Source organism: Sus scrofa, chromosome 17 (genome assembly GCF_000003025.6).
Source record: "Sus scrofa isolate TJ Tabasco breed Duroc chromosome 17, Sscrofa11.1, whole genome shotgun sequence".
NCBI lineage: Eukaryota > Metazoa > Chordata > Mammalia > Artiodactyla > Suidae > Sus > Sus scrofa.
The window spans coordinates 19340779-19363605 of NC_010459.5; the positions used below are offsets into that span (position 1 = coordinate 19340779).

Consider the following 22827-nt stretch of genomic DNA (forward strand, 5'->3'; position numbering starts at 1 on the left):
CCAGAGCCACAGCAACATGGGGTCCAAGCCACATCTGCGACCTGCACCACAGCTCAAGGCAACAATGGATCCTTAACCCACTGAGAAAGGCCAGGGATTGAACCTGTACCTCATTGTTCCTAGTCGGATTCGTTAACCACTAAGCCATGACAGGAACTCCTAGTTTTATACTTTAAACACATGTAAATTTACTAAGTTAAAAATATCTTTAATGAGTATATCCAAACAAAAGCACAGAATTTTTCTTAGGAATTAAAATAAATTTTACATGCTCTTATTAGAATGATGTCAAAATAAAGAGAACAAAAATTTAGAACGATGTACAGTGGTATCTGTGGAATCCTCTAGATTATTATCATGTCCTTAATAACGCTTCATTTTTTTTTTTTTTTTTTTTTTTTGGTCTTTTTGCCTTTCCTAGGGCTGCTCCCGCGGCATATGGAGGTTCCCAGGCTAGGGGTCTAATCGGAGTTGCAGCCGCCGGCCTACGCCAGAGCCACAGCAACACGGGATCCAAGCCACGTCTGCGACCTACACCACAGCTCACGGCAACGCCAGATCCTTAACCCACTGAGCAAGGGCAGGAATCAAACCTGCAACCTCATGGTTCCTAGTCGGATTCGTTAACCACTGAGCCATGACGGGAACTCCAACGCTTCATGTTTTTTTTTGGCGCTGCCTACAGCATGTGGAAGATCCCAGGCTAGGGATCAAACCTGAGAGGCAGCGGTGAAAATGCTGGATTCTTAACTGCTAGGCCACCGTGAATTATTTTATGGTATTTCTATTCAAGGATCCAGTCTTTTTTCCTCAAATAAGTAAATCTATAATTTTATGAATTATCAATCCAAATAGGCCTTTGAGAGAGAACAAACATACTCAATGTTTTTCTTTATTGACACCTCGCCAGTTTTTCTCTTTGTAATATAAACATGCTATTCCCTTATGTCAGTTTCTATCTTCAATGACATACGAAAGATCCAAAATCAAATTGGCAGTCTCCACAGCCACCTGCAGGCCACTAAGCTTGGCAGTAAAACAGTCCAAGGTCAGGTCATTGGCTGACCCCGAAGCTTCACGTGGAAGGCAGGTCTGTGGCATGAAAGGATGATGGGCACCTCTTAAGAAACACCAGCCGAGTTCCTCCTGGCTGCTGTAGAGTCCACAGCCGCATCTTGAAAGCAAATCTGGCCAGTTCACAGCAGAGGGAGAATCTGCCTGAACTGACCAAAAGTGTCCATACTTCCTGTCAGTGAGAATTTCACCTCCATCGTGTTCCAAAGAGCCAGCGAGAGTTTCGAGTGCACTGCAGAATGCTTCACTCATCAGCTGGAGTTCTGTCTGGGTACATCCATCGCCTTTGAGAATACTTTCTGGCTCATCACGAGTCTAAAGAGTTATAAAACCATTGAAAACACAGGGCAGTTAATACGATAAAAATGTTTCTGAAAAAAATTTGTGATCAAACCATTATTCATAAAGTACTTTCACTTCCTTAGGGGTTGGGCATGAGGCTAAAGGGTACGGATGGGTCAACTGGCCAGGCTAATTCCTGAATGTGGTTATTACAGTAAAAACCTCATGTTAAAAGAGTGAATGAATCAGAATAAACCCCATCATCAACGTATTCTGAAGGACTGCCCAGTACTGCCTGCTCAATACACGAAGGGCAAGGCATGATGCATGACTCACAGGTCTTTGTATACATGGAAGAGACTCATGAAGACAAATATCCCAAATGAAAGACTTACTTATACTTGGCAAATGTTTGAGATTTGTTTAAAATGAGAACACATATTATTACTGGGACAAAAACCACTTAAGGGCATGTGTCATTTTCACATTAATGTTTAAAAAATAACTAATCTGTAGTTCCTGTTGTGGCGCAGTGAGTTACGAATCCCACTAGTATCCACGAGGATGTGGATTCCATCCCTGGCCTTGCTCAGTGGGTTAAGGTTTGGGTGTTGCCACAAGCCTGGATCTCGTAGCTGTGGCTGTGGCATAGGCTGGCAGCTGCAGCTCCAATTTGACCCATAGCCCAGGGGGTTAAGAACCCAACATAGTGTCTTGTTCATGAGGATGTGGGTTTGGTCCCTGGTAAATATTGCTTGGAAATACAGCTCGGATCCAGCATGCTGTTGCTGCGGTGTAAGCTTTAGTCCCAGCTCTGATTTGACCGGTAGCCCAGAGGAACTTCTCTATGCCACAGGTGCAGCCCTAAAAGGAAAGCAAACAACAAACAAACAAAACCCCATATCCCAACTACTTAAAAACAATGACCACTTTTTTTTCTTTTGCCCAGGAGGTTGGAACCAGACAGGATCATCTCTATTGCATAGTCTTTCCCCATATTTTTAATGTTATATTGTTTCCTCAAAATCCTACTCAAGATACTTTCTTTCTCCAAAAGACTTACTCTAGTTTACTCAGTCCTATTTGCAGACTGTATTATTGTCCATTCAGCATCAATAGAGTGGCAATTGGGTTTTGTTTTACATAATGTATATTCTGATAACTTTGCATGAATGGGCTTTATCATCAAACAGACTTTAAATTATTGGCAAAGCAGGGTGGGTATTCTATAAAAAAGGTTAATTAATATCCTCACCAATCCTGGGCATCTTAGGGAGCTGACCAAACAGAGAATCAGCTCAAAAACTTGGAAAATACGTACCTTTTTGTATCCATTTCCAAAAAAAGCAGGTCCGTGTTAATGAAATAACTAATAAGAACTATGATACGCTAAATTTATCTATTGCCAGGAAATGCAGTTTCATATATTAATAAACATTCTATTAATATAATTAATACTTATCATAAGTGAAACCAATTTAAAAATTATAACAGAATCTAATAATTAGAATGTATTAATAAATGAGATTAAGTTTTTTCTCAAACTTCCAGAAGGTACTGAAGTATTTTATAAAATCTGAATATTTTCATTGTGCATAACAATTATTATAGTAGGCACAAGATATAAGATAATCAACTATATTTTAATTTAAAAAACTCAACTAAAAAAACCCCACAATTATTACTGTAGCATAGCGGTTGAGATCTCTTAAGATGACAACTCCCATTTACAGAATGCTCCTTTTGACACACAGTATATTTAGGTAATACTCAAAGAATGTGATCACTTGCTAAAAGATTGGATTACTATGAATCACTGTGATAAAGGTATTACCTTATATTTGTGTTATTTTCCACAACTGTTTTCAAATATAATATTAGATTTCAAGACTACTGAGAAATTAAACGTTAAAGGCTCCAGAGTGTTATCATTCAGCTTATTATTTTATAAAAGTTACTGAGAATTCAGATAATCTAAGAAGGACTATTTAACCCACCTTGTGTCTGATATATGCCGCCAAATGAGTTTCAGTACAGCCACCTCCCAACAAAACGTAGGGTTCCTTGATTGTTAACTGCAAAGCATGCAGTGCTGTTTGACATGTGAGCTAAAAAAGAAACGAATCATCAGAATCTGACACTGACATCGGAAACACAAAGAAACAGAACCACGTTCTCAAGGCAACCTAGATAGTGGACTCAAAGAGCCTCATTTCAATTGCAAAAGAAGAAAACCAGTCATCAAGGTTGTCATGTGATGAATACATTTAGCCATAATAAAGATTAGAGATGAAAGAAAAATACTTTAGCCAGATATCTGTTCTCAGGGACCACATTAATATTTCCTTTCACATACATTTAGCTCTCACATTGAGATTCACAAGTGGATGGCCTCACAGCAACAGGGTTAGCAAGGTGTGCTAGGATGTCTACCAAGAAAGTACTTCAGTCTAAATTAATTAGTTATAAGAATGCTCTAGTATTTCAAGTTGCCACGGAAATGATCCAACCCAGCTGTAGTAAACACACACAGACAATGAATATTCACCAAGCATACATCCTTGAGCACGTGTTCAAGTCTGTGACCAATACTGTGGGTCATCACTTCCTCTGTCTAAAAGCTGCATGTGCTATTGCTAATCATGAACAACACACTCTGTTAAGAGGTGGATGATGGGTGTAACTGGAGAACCAATTTTAAAAAAATTTGTCTTTTGAGGGCCATACTCATGGCATCTGGAGGTTCCCAGGCTAGGGCTTGGATCAGAGCTGTAGCTACTGGCCTTCACCACAGCCACAGCAATGCCAGATCCAAGCCATGTTTACGACCCTCGCCACAGCTCACAATAATGCCAAATCCTTAACCCGCTGAGCGAGGCCAGGGATTGCATTTGTGTCCTCATGGATACTAGTCAGATTCGTTTCTGTTGAGGGATGGGAACTGCTGGAGAACCACATTTTTGTTTTTGTTTTGCTTTTTAGAGCCGAACCCTCTGCATACGGAGGTTCCCAGGCTAGGGGTCTAATCGGAGCTACAGCTGCTGGCCTATGCCACAGCCACAGCAACGCAGGACTGCAACCTACACACAGCTTACAGCAACTAGGGATCCTTAGCCCAATGAGCAAGGCCAGGGATCGAACCTGTATCCTCATGGATACTAGTCGGATTGTTAACCCCTGAGCCATGATGGGAACTTGGAAAACCAATTTTTAAGTGAATTCTTCATATACATTAGCATCAACCAGTACATAAGTTAATTTCGTAAGAAAAGTTCCCATTAAGGACTTTTACATTGCTTGTAAAATACTAGAAATAATAAGGCAACACATGCCAAGTTTTGGCAATGTCACAAATGATTAAATCAGCTTACTTGTAAATTTCTCATATTTTTGTTGTTTTTGCTTTGTATACCATCTAGTAAAATAAGGAAGAAAAAAAAAAGCATAGCTCACTGATGTGAAAAAAAAAAAGTGACAGTATCTGAGTGATTATTTAATCCCTGCCTCAGTCCCTTGTTATAAAATTCAAAGTTTATTACCTACCTTCAGCTCATCCCAGGCTGTGTCATTTCTGTTGCAGAGAAGCAAGCTGCAGACAGTTGTCTCATTGGGAATAAGATGAAAAAAATGTTTGAAGCCAAATTTTGCAGTGCACCAATCTTTCACACTTCCATAACTACTGGGAGAGACTGAATTTAGGGAACCAATGGGCTGTGTTCCTATTTTTAAAAGAAAGTTTAGGAAACACAAAATGGATGAGTAAAGATGGAGCATACAATCACTTAAAACTATAATATTTATTCTTAGCCAATATAAAAGTCCTTTAAAATAGGAAACAGGATGAATAAATAAGATGCATCTTCTTAAACCTATGAAATGTGCAGTATTGTTATTAAAATTATATGCAAATAAAGCAGAGGTTCTTTTGGCTTAGACTTCTTTGAACATCTGTTAGAAGCTATTCTGTACCCTCCAGAAAAAGGCACACACAATTTTGCATACATTTTTCAGGAAGTCCAGGAATGCTGGAGGCCCATTCAGGGATCAGAGACCCCAAATTAAGAATGCCACTAATCTGGAATATGGATAAAGTGAGAAGGCAGGCTATTTTATATGTTTTAATTTATTTTATTTTTTTCTGTTTGTTCTTTTAGGGCTGCACCCTTGGCATATGGAAGTTCCCAGGCTAGGGGTGGAATCAGAGCTGCAGCTGCAGGCCTCCGCCACAGCCACAGCAACACAGGATCTGAGCCCCATCTGTGACCCACGCCAGAGCTCATGGCAACGCTAGATCCTTAACCCACTGATCAAGACCAGGGATTGAACCGAGTCCTCATGGATACTAGTCTTGGTTTGTTACCGCTGAGCCACTATGGGAACTCCCAGGCTATTTTTTAAAAGATGTTAATTTTACCTTAAAACACACAAATTGAGCTATTTGAATAGCTGCATAGTTGAGTTCCTTTAGGGCTCCACTTAACGAACATACAGGATTTTTTTTTTTTTTTTTTTGTCTTTTGTGTTTTTGTTGTTGTTGTTGTTGTTGTTGTTGCTATTTCTTGGGCCGCTCCCGAGGCATATGGAGGTTCCCAGCCTAGGGGTCTAGTCAGAGCTGTAGCCACTGGCCTACGCCAGAGCCACAGCAACTTGGGATCCGAGCCGCGTCTGCAACCTACACCACAGCTCACGGCAACGCTGTGCAAGGGCAGGGCAAGGGCAGGGACCGAACCCGCAACCTCATGGTTCCTAGTCGGATTCGTTAACCACTGCGCCATGACGGGAACTCCAGGATTTTTTTTTCTTAACAACTGTTTGCACATGAACAACAAGCTAAATTATACCAAAATAAAGTATGTGACATTCTCTTACTTTGTTATTCTTTTTTTTTTTTTTTTTTTTTTTTGTCTTTTGTCTTTTTTAGGGCTGCACCCGCAGCATATTGGGGTTCCCAGGCTAGGGGTCTAATCAGAGCTGTAGCTGCCGGCCTACACCAGAGCCACAACAACGTGGGATCTGAGCCATGTCTGTGACCTGCACCACAGCTCACGGCAACGCCGGATCCTTAGTCCACTGAGTGAGGCCAGGGATTGAACCTGAATAATTTCTAAAATACTTTCAGTACAAAAACTTTGGAAAAGCTCAGAAAATAATCAGGAACAATTTCACTTCTTGAAATATCCTTTCTTCTTCTGAAATCCAGAAGAATAAATACTTCAGTGACCTAAAACTTATATGAGAAAAAGAATCCCCTACATTTTATATAATTTCATAGGGTGGAACCAACAGAATTTGTAAGGAGAGGATCAGTTTTCCTGCTTATCAGCCACTGATAGGGAGCAAATCACTCATGTCATTTAACATTTCTGGGTGGGCTTTCCCGTAGGAGAGTAAAATGGGGATAATCATATGTATTTCACAACTACACCAAATCAGATGTTAAAAATGCTCTGTAAGCTATGACAAGCTTCACACCACCAGTCATCCAAATACAGTAACCCATTACTTAACCTAGATCATCCATAATGAGGATTTTTTTTTGCTACTTTAGGGCCACACTTGCAGCATATGGAGTTCTCCAGGCTAGGGACTGAATCAGAGCTATAGCTTTGGCCTACTGCACAGTCACAGCAACATCAGATCCGAGCCGTGTCTGCGACCTACACCCGTGTCTGCGACCTACACCACAGCTCATGGCCAACACTGAGCAAGGCCAGCTATGAAACCTGCGTCCCCATGGATACTAGTCAGGTTCGTTAACTGCTAAGCCATGACGAGAACTCCTGCAGTCTCTTGATAACACTTCTAACTAAAGAATTAACTGCAAATATTTGGAAACCTCACATCCATTTTCAAATAAAATGGGTCTTTTCATGTTCTACCATGTTCTAATTACAAATGGGATAAATATAAATTGTTGCTGGCATGGAAAGCCAGTGCCCACTTATAATATTGGTTTTTTGTTTTTGTTTTTGTCTTTTCTAGGGCTGCATCCGCAGCATGTGGAGGGTCCCAGGCTAGGGGTCTTAATCAGAGCTGTTGCTACCAGACTACGCCAGAGCCACAGCCACGCAGGATCTGAGCTGCATCTTTGACCTACACCACAGCTCACGGCAACGCCAGATCCTTAACCTGCTGAGTTAGGCCAGGGATCAAACCCGCAACCTCATGGTCTCTAGTCGGATTTGTTAACCACTGAGCCATGACAGGAACTCCCTATAATATTGTTTTTATGGAAAAGTCCTCCATAGTTTAAAAATTGACTACATAATCTGTAATACTCAATATTCACAACTGGAAATCACCTGATCGATGAAAAGCCAGTAAATATTTAAGGTTATGTGTCTGACCCATAACATCACCAGTGAGTTCCAAAGAACAATTTCCATTATTTCTTAACAATTTCCACTCTGGTGATCATTTCAGTCTTACAGAGGTAGGTCAACAGCTAAGAGATATTGGGGATTCAACACTGGCATTCATACTTCTCCTTTTTGATGATTTATAATAAGACTAAAAATAGTCAACTTCTACATTTTTAACAACTTATTAAACTTATAAGTCTAACAAATTACAAGTTGAAATTGATCTGCAATGGTTACCTTTTTTGCGGGGGGCGGGGGCATACAGAAATTCTAATTTGGCTAGGGGCCAAATTGGAGTTGCAGCTGCTGGCCTACACCATAGTCACACAATGCCAGATCCAAGCCACATCTTTGGCCTATACCGAAGCTCACCGCAATGCCTGATCCTTAACCTGCTGAGCTGGGCCAGGGATCAAACCCACAACGTCATGGATACTAGCCACGTTCATTACTCCTGAACCACAATGGGAACCCCAATGCTTGTCTAATAGGTGTCAAAGCAGTTGGAAATATTGAAAAGTGGAGTTCCAACTGTAGTGCCAGTGAGTTAAGAATCTGACTGTAGCAGCTTGGGTGGGTCACTGTGGAGGTACAGTGGGTTAAAGGATCAGGAGGCATAGGTTGCAGCTTCAGCTTGGATTCAATCCCTGACCCAGAAACTTCTATATGCCATGTGTGCAGTTATCAAAAAAAAAAAAAATATATATATATATATGTATATATATATATATATGTGCGTGTGTGGGAAAGTAGCTCCCATCAACAACTCTTGAGGTTGTCATCTCTCTTTCACTCTAACAGGTGAACACCAATCTTACATCTGCTTCTAACTTGCTGATTTTGTGAAATACAGTGAATTTCTTGCTTGTTATAATTCTCAAAGTTAATAAATACATACAAATTCAACTAACATTTCAGAACCCCTACTGTGGACGAGGCCTGTTGTAAGTACTGGAAATAAAAGATGTCCCAGCTCCCAAGGGGCTCAGCTGGAAATACCGGGATATTTAAAGCTAGTCCATGCATGTGCACACATGTATGTGTGCATGCATGCGTTTGTGCCCGCCCCTCCAAATTAGGATTTGGGCAGAAGCACAGTTGTTTGTTGGAGCTGGATTAAAGGGGATATTCTACCTGCAAAATTACCTTCTGAATACAATGTGACTTGCGAGCTTTGCGACTTTAGATCTTTGTAAAACTCAAGTAGAAGAATTTTGTTTTAAAGTACGAAAGACTTGGAGTTCCCGTCGTGGCTCAGTGGTTAACGAATCCGACTAGGAACCATGAGGTTGTGGATTCGATCCCTGGCCTTGCTCAGTGGGTTAAGGATCTGGCGTTGCTGTGAGCTATGGTGTAGGTTGCAGACAGAACTCGGATCCCACGTTGCTGTGGCTCTGGCATAGGCCAGCAGCTATAGCTCCGATTCAACCCCTAGCCTGGGAATCTCCATATGCCATGGGAGCGGCTCAAGAAAAGGCAAAAAGACAAAAAAAATTAAAAATAATAAAAAAGTATGAAAGACTTTTATATGATTATGAGAATGGTAGCTTTCTCAGTAATCTGTAAAATGTTTGGGGGTTCACAGTTTTAGACTATGACAGGCTCTGCATACATTTACGGGGCTGGAAAATACCTAGAAAATAGCCATCATCACTCGATTTTTAATAAGTGAACAATACAGGATCTTTTTCAGAAACAACCTTTGCTGCCAGAAATGATACTCATACATGCTCTGAGGTGGGCGGCTTCTCCGATCTGTCAGGATGTTAACAGTGACACACACCAAGAATATCTCTGCTCAAAAGAAGTGTGACTGATTAAGCATAAGGAGCAAAAGCTGAGTGCTTTTTACCTGTCATTTTACTCAGGGGTTCCATGAGAGCCACTCCAACTCTGTCCATGGCAATAACACCATGTGTTCTGAGAAACTGTTTCAAAGATGGGTGGATAACTTTTTGGCACATGACAAGATCTACCTGATCACTAACTAGCTGCCTCCCTAGGTTAAGCAACTGGTCCAGGACTGCGTTTTCAAGAGAAACTCCATGGCTGAGCACCACAGTCCCTTCTCCAGTCTCAGAAAGGTCTCCGGATAAAGATGCACAGAAGAGTGCCACCTTGAAGGAATCTGACTTTTTGATAGGTAAGATCTTCATCACTTGAACTTCTGGTATTTCAATAAGTACTCCAGGTAACACAGTAGAATCTATAACTCTCTGACCTTTTAAAGGGACAATTATACTCTTTCCTAAAATGATGCGGTCTTTGGCGTTTTCTGGAACGGTAAGCAGAAAGGCTCTCAGAATCAAAGTACTGATGTGCTCGACCTCCTCTCTGGTGAGCATACAGGCTGGTTTACTTGTTAACAGACTGCGCACCAAACAGAGGAGGAGCTGAGTGCTACCAAAGTCGATGGGGATGCGACAACCACAGATCTCAGATTTTAGGTACTCGGTGCAGAGGCTCAAAAGATGCTTATTTAATTTAATGGCAGTGGTGGTTGTCAAGCCTACTCCCTGAACTTTTTCAACCAGGTTGCAGCAGAGAATGGCTGTGAATAAGCCACAGTCACTGAAGCAGGACACGTGATTCTGCACAGAGGTCGTCAGGATCTTTAAGATGGGCTGGGTGACTGGCAGGCTGGCGAGAAGGGCTGCTGACTGGGAGGTGGTGCACACGGAGCCCCCACGGCCATTGTGCAGCTGCTTCAGCCTCCCTGCTGGCCCGTAGCAGGATGTGACGACTCCTTTCAAGACAGAGAGTGTGGCCTTCACTCTCTCGCTTGTCAGTGGTTCGCTTTTACATAATGAGGGCCTTTTAGCTTCTAACCGAGACATCTTACTTCAGGTAGTAATTTGTCAAGACAGCTTTTATTCTGTGAACCATAGTTTTCTATTTATTGTATTGTCGTGGGGTTTAACAGTGGAAAAAAAAGATTCTTCAGGAATGCAGGTCTCACTGCGCAGCCTTGTGGCTATAAAATTAAATACTTAGCTCCATGCTTAGGAAGCTAATCAGCATGTAATGATTTAATGACATACTAGTAATTTTAAAGATTTATTTTACTTCATTATTCAAACTCTTTTGTTTGCTTCCAGACTGAGATTTTACAGACTGTTTTGCAGCCCTCTGCATAAAATAGGTTCCGAGATGGATGCTTATGAAGGAAACCCCAGCTACAAGAAGCCAGTTCTTTCTGATCCAACTGCTATTTTTCATCTCTTCTTTCAATCTCAAGCACAGATTCAAAGCTGCTTTTTTCTATAAGAATAAAAAGAAAACATTTTAGAGAAATAATTCCAAAACATTTTATAGACTGTATTTTAATAATTAATTTCAATGCTCTGCTCCTTTATTTTTTTATTTTTTTTTTGTCTTTTTGGCATTTTTTGGGCTGCTCCCGCGGCATATGGAGGTTCCCAGGCTAGGGGTCTAATCGGAGCTGTAGCCACCAGCCTATGCCAGAGCCACAGCAACGCAGGATCCGAGCCGCGTCTGCAACCTACACCACAGCTCATGGCAATGCCAGATCGTTAACTGAGCAAGGGCAGGGATCGAACTCGCAACCTCATGGTTCTTAGTCGGATTCGTTAACCACTGTGCCAGGATGGGAACTCCTGCTCTGCTCCTTTAGAAGAAGGAACTAGCCATTGGCACAAACCACCAGAAAATGAGAAATGTCAATCAATTTAGACTAAACATTAATTTCTTTTTCTTTTTCAGGCTGCACCTGCAGCATATGGAGGTTTCCAGGCTAGGGGTCAAACTGGAGCTTCAGCAGCCAGCCTATACCACAGCCACAGCAAGCAACATGGGATCTGAGCCTCGTCTGCGACCTACACCACAGCTTGCAGCAACACTGGATCCTAGACCCACTGAGCAAGGCCAGGGATTGAACCCGCATCCTCATGGATTCATTTCCGCTGCACCACAAGAAGAACGCCTAATTTTTCTTTCTTCTTTTTTGGCTGCACTCACAGCATGCAGAAGTTCCCTGGGCCGTGGACTGAAAAGTGACAAAGCATGAGCCTTAACCCACTGAGCCACTAGGGAACTTCTAAATACTCATTTCTTTACTCTTCAGTGAATCTCTATAAGAATACTGATATTTTTAACAATTTTGAAATGTACAACACAGCTAGAAAGCTTATAGTACAGTTAGTTGAGTATGATATGCTTCTAGAAGAGAAATGATATATAATAAAACTCATAGAGCTTGGTCTGTGAATCAAAAAAAAGTCCTAAATGTTTTTATTCTCTTATATATTAAGATCTGGTGTTGCTTCTTCCTCTAACTTTGGTTTGCTTGGAAATGTTAGGTCTCAATATAAGTACATTTATATCAGATCCTGCTAGTAAATAATTATGAAAATAAGATAACTGTTAGTATTCCTAATATAGATACACTCTATAGCTGGATAAACCTGAACAACACATTTACCAGAAAATAAATCATCTTTTAAACATTTCTAAATTCAGAGAAATTTTTTGTAGTTTTATTCTATCAATCAATGATTTTCAGTTTTGATGTCCCACTCCTGATCCTCCCTCAAATTCTGGTTAACGACAATCAATACAAAAACCAGGAAATGTGCTGGATGACAAGGAGAAAAGTGGGATGTGATTTGCAATTTGATCTCAAAGAGTGTAAATACTATAAATGTTTTTATTTACCAAGTATGCTAACACTTGTACTAGTTTGCTTATCGAGGCTGGAAGCAGCTTTCCTGAGGCATAAAATTCTGATAGTATAATAACATGTGGAAGGAATAAAAATCTCAGCTCATAGACAGCTGTTGAGGCTTGGTGCACTGAAGGTAAGGTCCAGCCAATGATCAGTTATTCTCAGGAATATGTTAACCATGCTAACCACTTGGACAGTATTTAGCATAAATAAAACTAACCCACTCAGACTACAGTACTACCTAGAGCAGACTATGGCACAGGACAATACAGATCAAAAAGGTGATTCCAAGATGCTCAAAGAACAAGGGAATGTTATGCAAAGTGTTATTTTGGTTGCTGCTCCTCCCAATTTAAAGGGCTGTAACCATGGCAACTGGGCCCAAATAAAGTGAAGGCAACGATAGCCAGTTTTTTGCCTGCAATGATAAAGCTACAGTCACTGTTTTTTTTTTTTTTTTTCTTTTTGCCTTTTCTAGGGCCACTCCCTCGGCATATGGAAGTTCCCAGGCTAGGGGTCCAATCGGAGCCATAGCTGCCGGCCTATGCCAGAGCCACAGCAATGTGGGATCCAAGCCACATCTGCAACTTGCACCACAGCGCACGGCAATGCCGGATCTTTAACCCACTGAGCAAGGCCGGGGATTGAACCCACAACCTCATGGCTCCTAGTCAGATTTGTTAACCACTGAGCCACAACAGGAACTCCTACAGTCATTGTTTTTTTATGGCACAAGGAGGAAAAAAAAAAAGTTTCTGTTCATCTTGTGCAAGGAATAGTCAAGGTACTTAAATATTATTTCACTGGTTATTTTATTTTATTTAAAAGATTTTTTTTGTCTTTCTAGGGCTGCATCCATGGCATCTGGGCGTTCCCAGGCTTGGGCTAGAATTGGAGCTGTAGCTGCTGGCCTATGCCACAGCCATAGCAATGCGGGAGCCGAGTTGAGTCTGAGACCTACACCACAGCTCATGGCAATGCCAGATCCTTAATCCAGTAAGCGAGGCCAGGGATCGAACCTGTGTCCTCATGGATACTAGTTGGATTTGTTAAACCATTGAGCCACAACAGGCACTCCTCACTGGTTGTTTCAGATTAAGTAAAATATGTGAAATACATTTAAATGAAACCTTAGTGAAGTGACTCCCATGTGTAAATTTGCATGTGACAACACAGGACATACACCATGCATTATGGCAGATAGAGACCATGATCAATAAAATGATTTCTCTAGTTCCTTTTCAATATATAATACTGACATGCAACTTTTCACAGGAAGATGTCAAACTGACACCCATAACAATTTGTGGTCGGGAGACCAGAAGTCGTATCTTTTGGTTAACAGCGTTATAAAATGAGAAAGGAAGAAACCATTGAGAATATTGGTGACTCCCAAATCATTGTTAGGATATCAAAGCTTTCTGTCTTGTGGTCCTATGTCTAGATCTAAACAAAATAAAATACAATTGCAAAAAAGAAAAGAAGAAACATAACACAAGGCTGGCTTATAGAATGAATCTGTTTGGAAGTGTCAGCTTGGCTATATTTTTCTCTTCCCAACAATGTGACCCATTATTCAAAAAGCTGCCATTACATGACTCGCCCTGAGTATTTCTGGATGCATAGGCCTGGCGGATGGGCTTTTTGCAGTGATGGATAACAATGAAAACAATAGTAAAACTTAAATGACTGTATTCTGTTTCAGAGTTATAAAATATGATTTAAAGAAATATAAACAGGTAACCTTTTTTTCCTAAAAGGAATCAGGGTTCCTTGGAGAAATGGCTGATTCTAGGTCAGAGGCAAGAAACAAACTAGATGAACGGGGGACTTTTTCTGCTAAAAAGTAATGTCATTCAAAACCACTTGGATCAGATCAAAGGGCATAGGAAAAACAAATGGCACAGGAGTCAACTTGGAGGGAATCTGAGATAGGATAATTTAGGCATTAAAAAGAATACTGACAGTAATAGACTGAGATAATTCAAATTTATGCAAACCCATGAATTCATACTGCCATCGAAAACAAAATCCATCATTGCTGCTAGCATATTCATTATTTAAAAAAAAAATGAAAGGGAAATAAAGCATTATCTTGCTTTTCGTGTTTAAGTGCCTTTTGAGGGGTAACCGAATGGTTGATGAGGGAAAGTTGTTCTAGCTAATGCATGGAGAAAGAATGACAGAATTTGAACAGCACCATTTTGCAACCCCTAATGAAATAATGGATTGCACGAATCATAGTGGTTGGCAAATTACAGCCCATGGGCCATATCCAGCCCACTGCTTATTTTGTAAATAGTTTACTGACTCATGTTCATGTATTGTGTATGAATACTTCTTGCTAGAATAGAAAGTTCAGTAGTAAGTTACCATTAATTTTTTCATTGTGATAATGCACTTGTGATTGTATTTGTTTTTTTAAAATAATTTTATTTTGGAGTTCCCATCGTGGCTCAGTGGTTAACGAATCCGACTGGGAACCATGAGGTTGCGGGTTCAATCCCTGGCCTTGCTCAGTGGGTTGGTGATCCGGTGTTGCCGTGAGCTGTGGTGTAGGTCGCAGACATGGCTTGGATCCTGCATTGCTGCGGCTCTGGCATAGGCTGGTGGCTACAGCTCCAATTCACCCCCCAGCCTGAAACCTCCATATGCCACAAGAGCGGCCCTAGAAAAGGCAAAAAGACAAAAAAATAAAAAATAAATAAACTATTTTTTTCCATGATTATCTATTCTTTTTATTACTCAGTGGATTTTATTACATTTATAGCTATACAGTGAACAACACAACCAAATTTTATAGCATTGTGATTGTATATGTTTATCCTTACTATTAAAGATACATATTGCAGATTGAGATTTGCTTGAAAATATTTCAGCAATTAAAAAAGAGGGGAGTGGGAAAGGATAGATAAAAAAGATTGGCAAAATATTGATAATCGTTAAAGCTGGGAGACGGATACTATGGCGTTAGATATACCATCCTCTCTATTTTGGGGTATGCTTGCAATTTTCCGTAATAAAAGTAAAAATTTTTTTAAAAAATAGGAGACTGATAAGCACATTCTTTTGATGTCCTTCAACTTTTAGGACATTGCTACTTACATTAAGGTCAAAATGATAGATTAAAATGAAGATATTCCAGAGTTCCTGCTGTGGAGCAGTGGGTAAAGAATCTGAGTGCAGGAGTTCCCGTCATGGCGCAGTGGTTAACGAATCCGACTAGGAACCATGAGGTTGCGGGTTCAGTCCCTGCCCTTGCTCAGTGGGTTAACGATCCGGCGTTGCCGTGAGCTGTGGTGTAGGTTGCAGACGCGGCTCGGATCCCGCGTTGCTGTGGCTCTGGCGTAGGCTGGTGGCTACAGCTCCGATTCAACCCCTAGCCTGGGAACCTCCATATGCCGAGGGAGCGGCCCAAGAAATAGCAACAACAACAACAACAACAAAAAGACAAAAAAAAAAAAGAATCTGAGTGCAGAGGCTCAGGTCGCTCTGGAGGCACAGGTTTGATCTTTGGCACAGTGCATGGGTTAAAGGATCCAGTGTTGCCATAGCTGTGGTGTAGGCTGCAGCTATAGCTTGGATTCAATCCCTGGCCCAGAAACTTCCATATACCGTTGGTGAAGCAAGTTAAAAAACAAAAACAAAAACAAAAACAAAAAAAAACCATGTTCCATCCTTATAGGGCCACAGTTCTCTATCCGCAGTCAGATGAGTTTCATGATTCAGAATTTTTTGAATTTTTAGATATACGAAATAGTGTGTATATATATATTTTAAAATTTTTCTTTCCTTTTAGGGCCGCACCTGCAGCATATGGAGGTTCCCAGGCTAGGGGCTGAATCAGAGCTACAGCTGCCAGCCTACACCACAGCTTGCAGCAACACCAAATCCTTAACCCACTGAGAGAGACCCAAGATCGAACCTGCATCCTTATGGATACTAGTTGGTTTCTTTACCCACGGAGCCAAAACAAGAATTCCCCAATATAGAGTATATTTTATCAACCATAGTTGAAATAATATAGTGTTTAATATCCCAAAGCAATAGGGAGTTCACGTCATGATACAGCGGAAATGCATCCAACTAGGAACCATGATGTTGAAGGTTCAATCCCTGGACTCACTCAGTGGGTTAAAGATCCAGTGTTGCTGTGAGCTATGGTGTTGGCCTATAGCTGTAGCTTCAATTAGACCCCTAGCCTGGGAACCTCCATATGCCATGGGTGCGGCCCTAAAAAGCAAAACAAACAAACAAAAAAAACCTCTAATCAACAGTCAAAAACAATGTGTAACACTCAAAAACAATGATATTTCTGCAGTGAAACTAAATATTCATATTAAGTGGGCTAAAGTCTATAAATCGCTTTCTTTCAGTTAAGATCAACTACCTAAGGAGTTGTGACAAAAGCTTTTAGATTTTAGAATGTTCTGGATTTTGGGATTCATAGTATACTACAGATCTGAATTATCTAACTATATCCTCTTATTTCAGTGACTGAAAAGTAACAAATTATTTTAAAAATATTAGTCATTTCTTGGTATCCATGGGGGACAGGTTCCAGGACCTGCCACAAATACCAAACTCTACAAATGCTCAAGTCCCTCATATAAAATGGTGTAGCCTTTGCATATAACCTAGGCATATCCTCTGCCATACTTTAAACCATCTCTAAATTACTCATAATACTAATACAATGTAAATGCTATGTAAATCATTACTAATGTGGCAAATTCAAGTTTTGTTTTTTTGAAACGCTCTGGAATTTTTTTTTCCTTAAATATTTTTGATCCATGGTTGGAGTTCCCGTTGTGGCTCATCAGTTAATGAACCTGACTAGTATCCACGAGGATGCAGGTTCCATCCCTGGCCTCGCTGAGTGGGTTAAGGATCCGGAGTTGCTGTGAGCTTAGTGTGCCAAATTGCAGATGCAGCTAGGATCCTGCGTTGCTGTGGCTGTGGTATAGCTGTGGCTATAGCTCTGATTCGACCCCTAGCCTGGGAACCTCCATATATCACAGGTGTGGCCCTAAAAAACAAACAAACAAAATTTTGATCCACGGTTGGCTGAATCCACGGATGTGGAAGTTGCAGATAGGAAACCTGTAGATATGGAGGGCCAACTGTGGATACTATGGAATAAGTACAATTAGTTTTCTCTATTGGAAAAAACAAAGAATGATAATCAAAGAACTTTTCTGCAAGCTCCAGACTTGTACGCTTTGGCAGGGACCTATGGCCAGGGATCGACTGCTCCTGTGGATCATTCATGACGCTGGGGATGCTGGTAGTGGAAAAAGGCAGGACAAGTGATAGACTGACTGCCCTTTCTTTATCTTCTCATCCACGTGTGCCAGGCAAGTGTCAAAGGGTTCTGTGGAACAAACTTTTCTAGAAGCAACCGTAGGATAATATTTTGTCAGCCGTTTATAATAAAAACAACAGGTAACTCATCCACTTAGGCTTTTTCTTGCCAGAACCCTCTGCCTTCTTAAAGTCCAAGATTATGTTTTTCATTGTTGGAATTTACCATTTGGTGACCAGATTAAATCAAACTCACCTGAGATTGCAGGCCTGCTATTTCCCTTGGGTGTGGTTCTTCTCCGGACTTGCAAGGGCCAGGTGTTCTGGCTCAGGAAGGTTGTCCTTGTTGGGAATTTGGAAAACAGGGCTGCTTTTGATTTTGTGCCACCCCAAATGTATGAGTCCAACTAAAGGTACCATAACAACCAAAACTTTGTAGTCTCTCCAAAAGTTCTGAAAGCTCATAGCACCTTAGCATCAGCACCTAAGGTCAACAGTTGAAAGAAAAGAACAAAATCAAAAAAACTCTCAAATTACATCTGTAAACCACCATAAGCAGCAGAATACTGCATCCTAATAAGAGTTGGCTGTTAAAAAAGTTTTTAGTTAAGATATATTGCAATTTTTGTTTTGTTTTGTTTTTGGCTAATTCCATGGCATGTGGAAGTTCCCAGGGCAGGGATCAAACCCGTGCAACAGAAGCAGCCCAAGCCTCTGCACTGACAATGCCAGATCCTTAACCAGGAGAACTCCTACACTGCAATGTTTTTTTCTTTTTCTGCTTTTTAGGGCTACACCGAGGCACATGGAAGTTCCCAGGCTAGGGGTTGAATTGGAGCTTCAGCCGCAGGGTCTGAGCTGCGTCTGCGACCTATACTACAGCTCATGACAATGCCAGATCCTTAACCCAGTGAGTGAGGCCAGGGATTGAACCTGTATCCTCATGGATGCTAGTCAGGTTCCTTAACTGCTGAGCCATGAAGGGAACTCCCTTACATTGCAATGTCAATTAACAAAAAGAGCTATGTTGTTGACTTAAACAGAGAATAAGAAATCAGACTAGGGAAACTTCTAAAGCAACTGTAAGAAGCAACATTACTTGCTGGGAAAGCCATTTGAATCTTTGGAAATGCTCATGCATCAATATTATTTTCTTTATATATACTTTCTCTGAACCACAATGAAGTTAGGTTTTCCTTTAAAAATTATACTTCATCACTATTTCTTTTTTTAGGGCCACACCTTCAGCATATGAAAGTTCCCAGTCTAGGGGTCGAATTGGAGATGCAGCTGCCAGCCTACACCACAGCCACAGCAACACAGGATCGGAGCCCAGTCTGCAACTTACACTACAGCTCATGGCAACGTTGGATCCTTACCCTACTAAGCAAGGTCAGGGATCAAACCTGAGTCCTCGTGGATACTACAGTTGGGTTTGTTACCATGGAGCCACAACCAGAACTCCCTTTGTAACAACTTTAACAGAAGAACCAAACCACAGTCCTTAAACATGCAAAAGAATTCAGACTCTGCATTCTGACAGGATGTAGTGATGTTGTTTCATCCAAGATGGATTTCTGCATGGCTTCCAATTCTAGCAAAAGAACCGTGACTTGGACTCTAGGAATTAATGCCATTTCCACATCTGTGTGCAGAACCACTGTACTTTAGAGTGTTTACCCTTATCACTAATAGCTATACCCTACAGGGGTTACAGTTTTGATCTAACCCATTTTATTTTTGACACAAGGCTGTTGTCAATTAACACAGTGCCTGCTACGTAGGCTGGACTCAGTGACTGTTAGCTATTCTTTTTATTCTGATTACCTCAAAAGTAAAAAACATTACTAGAGTCAAATCTGAGCGTAAAAAGACCAGGATAGGTCTGGAATGACTAAGGGAAGTGGGTCCATAAACTATAGGCAGTTCCAGTTAGTTGATATTTGAATAAAAACACTCAGATTCTCAAGAAAGAGGTTCTGAGGTCTTCGGAGCTATTCTGATTAGAGGCCAGCAGATCTGTAATCAGATTCCAGGATGTTATAAAAAAAAGATAACAGGGGGAGTTCCCTTTGTGGCTCAGTGGTTAACAAACCCGACTAAGATCAATGAGGATTTGGGTTTGATCCCTGGCCTTGCTCAGTGGGTTAAGGATCTGGTGTTGCCGTGAGCTGTGGTATAGGTTGCAGAGGCAGCTGGGATCCTGCGTTGCTGTGGCTGTGGTGTAGGCCAGCAGCTACAGCTCTGGGCCTGGGAACCTCCATTTGCCATGGGTATCACCCAAAAAAGCCAAAAAAAAAAAAAAAAAAAAAGACAACAGGCTCCTAAACTGAGGGCCAGGAAAGCTAATCACGAAGGAAACTGGAAAACTCAAGGGCAGAGCAAAACAGCAAAGACAGGGTGATTATCCCCTATCTGTTTTTCTGATAATAGTTAATAAAGTTAAAGTTACCAAGAGATTAAATATGACTCCTAGTGTGATGAAGCTTTGAGTAATGATGGGCTCCAAATTCTAACCTCCACAACTTAACAATTTTAAGCACAGTACTTCTTTCCTGACTTGATTTCACCAGTCTGTAGCATGGGGCTACATGAGGATTCTTATGTATTTCTCTTTAATATAAATCATATATAAATATAGGCCCTTCTGGAGATTCCTGTGGGACTAAAGCTCCTGGGAATACTGAGACAGACGTTAACCCCCTTCAGGATTGACTGGCTGAAAAGGGTCAAAGTCACGCCTTCTTCCCAGAGCAATGGGTATCTAATGACTGATCAGTGCAGGAGTATAAAGGTCCAGCCCTTCCTTCCAACATGGGCTGACTGTGACTTTCTTTCATTTTTTTTTTGGCCAACCTGAAGCATATGGAGTTCCTGGGCCAGAGATCATCAGAGCCGCAGTTGTGTCCTATGCTGCAGCTGCAGCAACACAGGATCCGTAACCCACTGTGCTGGAGTGGGGATTGAACCTGCGTTCCAGTGCTCCAGAGAAACAGACCATCCCATTAGCTACAGCAGGAACTCCTGGGCTGACTTTAAGGGTCAATCCAGGCCCAGAGTTTTTGTGCGCCTGGTGGAGGCCATCCTTGGGATCACCCTGGAGCTCATCTTTTCCTATATACCCAATCCTGCTTTTCTTCCTTAGCAAGATCCAAAAAGTCATCCCTAATAAACGTCCTGCCCACAACTCCTTAGGGTCTGCTTCTCAGGGAACTCAATCCCGCACAATCTGGAAACCTCTTGTTCACTTATCAATGTGGACATTTATCGTTTTCCCGCCCATCATTGACTATAAGCTCCATGTGGGCAGGGACCATGTCTATTTTGGTCACTGCTATATCTGCTAACTCAGCACAGTGTGACAAATACGAATATAAAGTGATGGTGTTCATTTACAAATGAATGAAACCGCCAGAATAGAGGCTCTGTAGCCTCTGAAACAGCAACAGGATTTGGGGAAGATACAATTTGGGAGGAGGATGCATATGACCTCAGAGGGTCTCCACCTCAAAAAGATTTCCATCCCCAGAACGTCCAAAGCCCCGAGTCCTCCTTCTGCTTTCAGAGTTGGTACTACCACGCTGTGTAAAGGTCAAACATCTACTTCCACGTCAGAGGGCGGCTCTCACCTCCCAGACACAGGTGAGGCAGCGCAAGTGCAATCGGTGCTTTCACTGGGACATTTTTCCGTCTACTTTACAGTGTGGTCGCACAGATGGGAGACGGAGAGGGTCTACACCGGCAACTCTACCCAACCACTGGAACACCTCCTCGCGATTCATATTCCTTCCTGCAGCAAATCATCACTGCCCATAGCTGTTTTAAAGGTAAAATTTTGGCTTTCTACGGAGCCAGCCTACTCCTTGCCCCCGCTCCCAACTATCCTTCAGTGACACCAGTGACCTTTCTGAGCAGGGAGGAGCCACCCAAATGCCCCCCATCCCTTTCTTCGGCCAGGTAGAGAGCTGGCATTTTCACCGGCGGATCCAGCGTTCTCACCTGCGCACCGACCGCTGCGCCGCCTCCGGCCGCCGCCACTACCAGCAGGACCCAGACACCGAGACCCACTCACCCGCCGCCGCCTGTCCAGGCAACTGGTGCCCCGCGCTTAGAGATGGAGCATGCGCAATTCTGCGGGTGGCGCCGGCTCCGCTTATATTATGCTCTTCCGGGTTTTAGTGACACTCCCAGCCCAGAACGCGGTGGGCCGGACCAGAAGGGAAAGGGTGCGGAGCTTACTGTCAATCTCAGCAAATAGTTGAAACTGAAAAACTTAAATAACAGATCGAATGGACTTAAAGCACAGCATCTTCCATAAGGCGCGCGCTTAAGAGGTTCTTTTTATGAAAACGTGATCAACAGTTCTCCGCGGCTCCGAGGCTTCCCCGATTTGACCAATTCCAAAGCGCCGAATTCTGTCGTTCCTCGCCAATTCCCCGCCTTCCTTTGTGGCTGCCTGGAAAACCAGGAGAAAAGGAATTGACAGTGACCTCTTCTCTGGATGGGGTTGCAGAGTAGTCATGCGCAGAGCGAGCCCGTGGCGCTCAATTTAGCAGCTTCTGCCCTTAGTCCTCTTTCTGGGGGCTTTACGGGGAAGTCGGGAGCGTTCTAATTCTGTGCCCTTCAGCAGTTAGATAATTTCCGCGCTATCTCCCATCTTGCTTTTTAGATCGAGGACAAAACTTGTATTCTCCTGTCCCATTCAAAAGGATTGTTGAATAAATTTTGTTTATGGCGATTTAAAAATTTATCCGGCATTGTGAAAGCCACCTTTACTTTCCAACCTGTGTTTTCCCTGCTTTTCTCTATCGAAGTTTCGGGGGAATAGTCCCATCCTTGTGCTAGTAATTTTCCAGTGTCAAGAAGCACTCTGAACTACAGAAATGTTCACTTTATTTTTTCCTCGATCACCCCAGCCGTCTAGCAATGTGGGTACTGTAATTCTTCACCGGTCAATCGTGTTCATGTCGTTCTCAGCCTCTAAATAGACGTCCTTTGCCGCCATTCTTGTTTTGGGCTGTATTGAAAGCCGTGAGGTCCTGAGCGGAGGCCATTTTTCTTTTGGGCAGATCTCTCGCGCTCTCTGGGGCCTCGCTTAGTGTTTCGTCGCCATCTTAGATC

At 42.0% G+C, this 22827-nt stretch overlaps 1 protein-coding gene and 1 long non-coding RNA gene across 4 annotated transcripts in view; one reads left to right on the forward strand and one right to left on the reverse strand.

Annotated features, from left to right (window-relative positions):
• LOC110257459 overlaps window positions 1–9861 on the forward strand; it is a 49998-nt gene extending 40137 nt beyond the window's left edge. Inside the window, exon 3 of one of the 2 annotated variants that reach the window (XR_002340073.1) lies at window positions 9722–9805. This is a non-coding gene — a long non-coding RNA (uncharacterized LOC110257459). Of the gene's footprint in view, window positions 1–9721 lie in introns of both variants that reach the window. The other variant, XR_002340072.1, reaches the window with a different exon arrangement.
• Window positions 246–22229, reverse strand: MKKS (McKusick-Kaufman syndrome). Of its 2 annotated transcripts, none has more exons than XM_001928784.6 (6): window positions 21706–22229; window positions 17963–18190; window positions 9571–10979; window positions 4900–5075; window positions 3354–3464; window positions 246–1389 (listed from the first exon to the last, which is right to left on the reverse strand). In XM_001928784.6, exons 3-6 carry the CDS (start codon window positions 10553–10555, stop codon window positions 949–951), a joined length of 1713 nt encoding a protein of 570 aa, XP_001928819.4. In that variant the 5' UTR covers window positions 10556–10979; window positions 17963–18190; window positions 21706–22229; the 3' UTR covers window positions 246–948. The 2 variants fall into 2 exon arrangements, with proteins under 2 accessions (XP_001928819.4, XP_020933710.1); XM_021078051.1 differs by having other exon boundaries at window positions 21779–21909.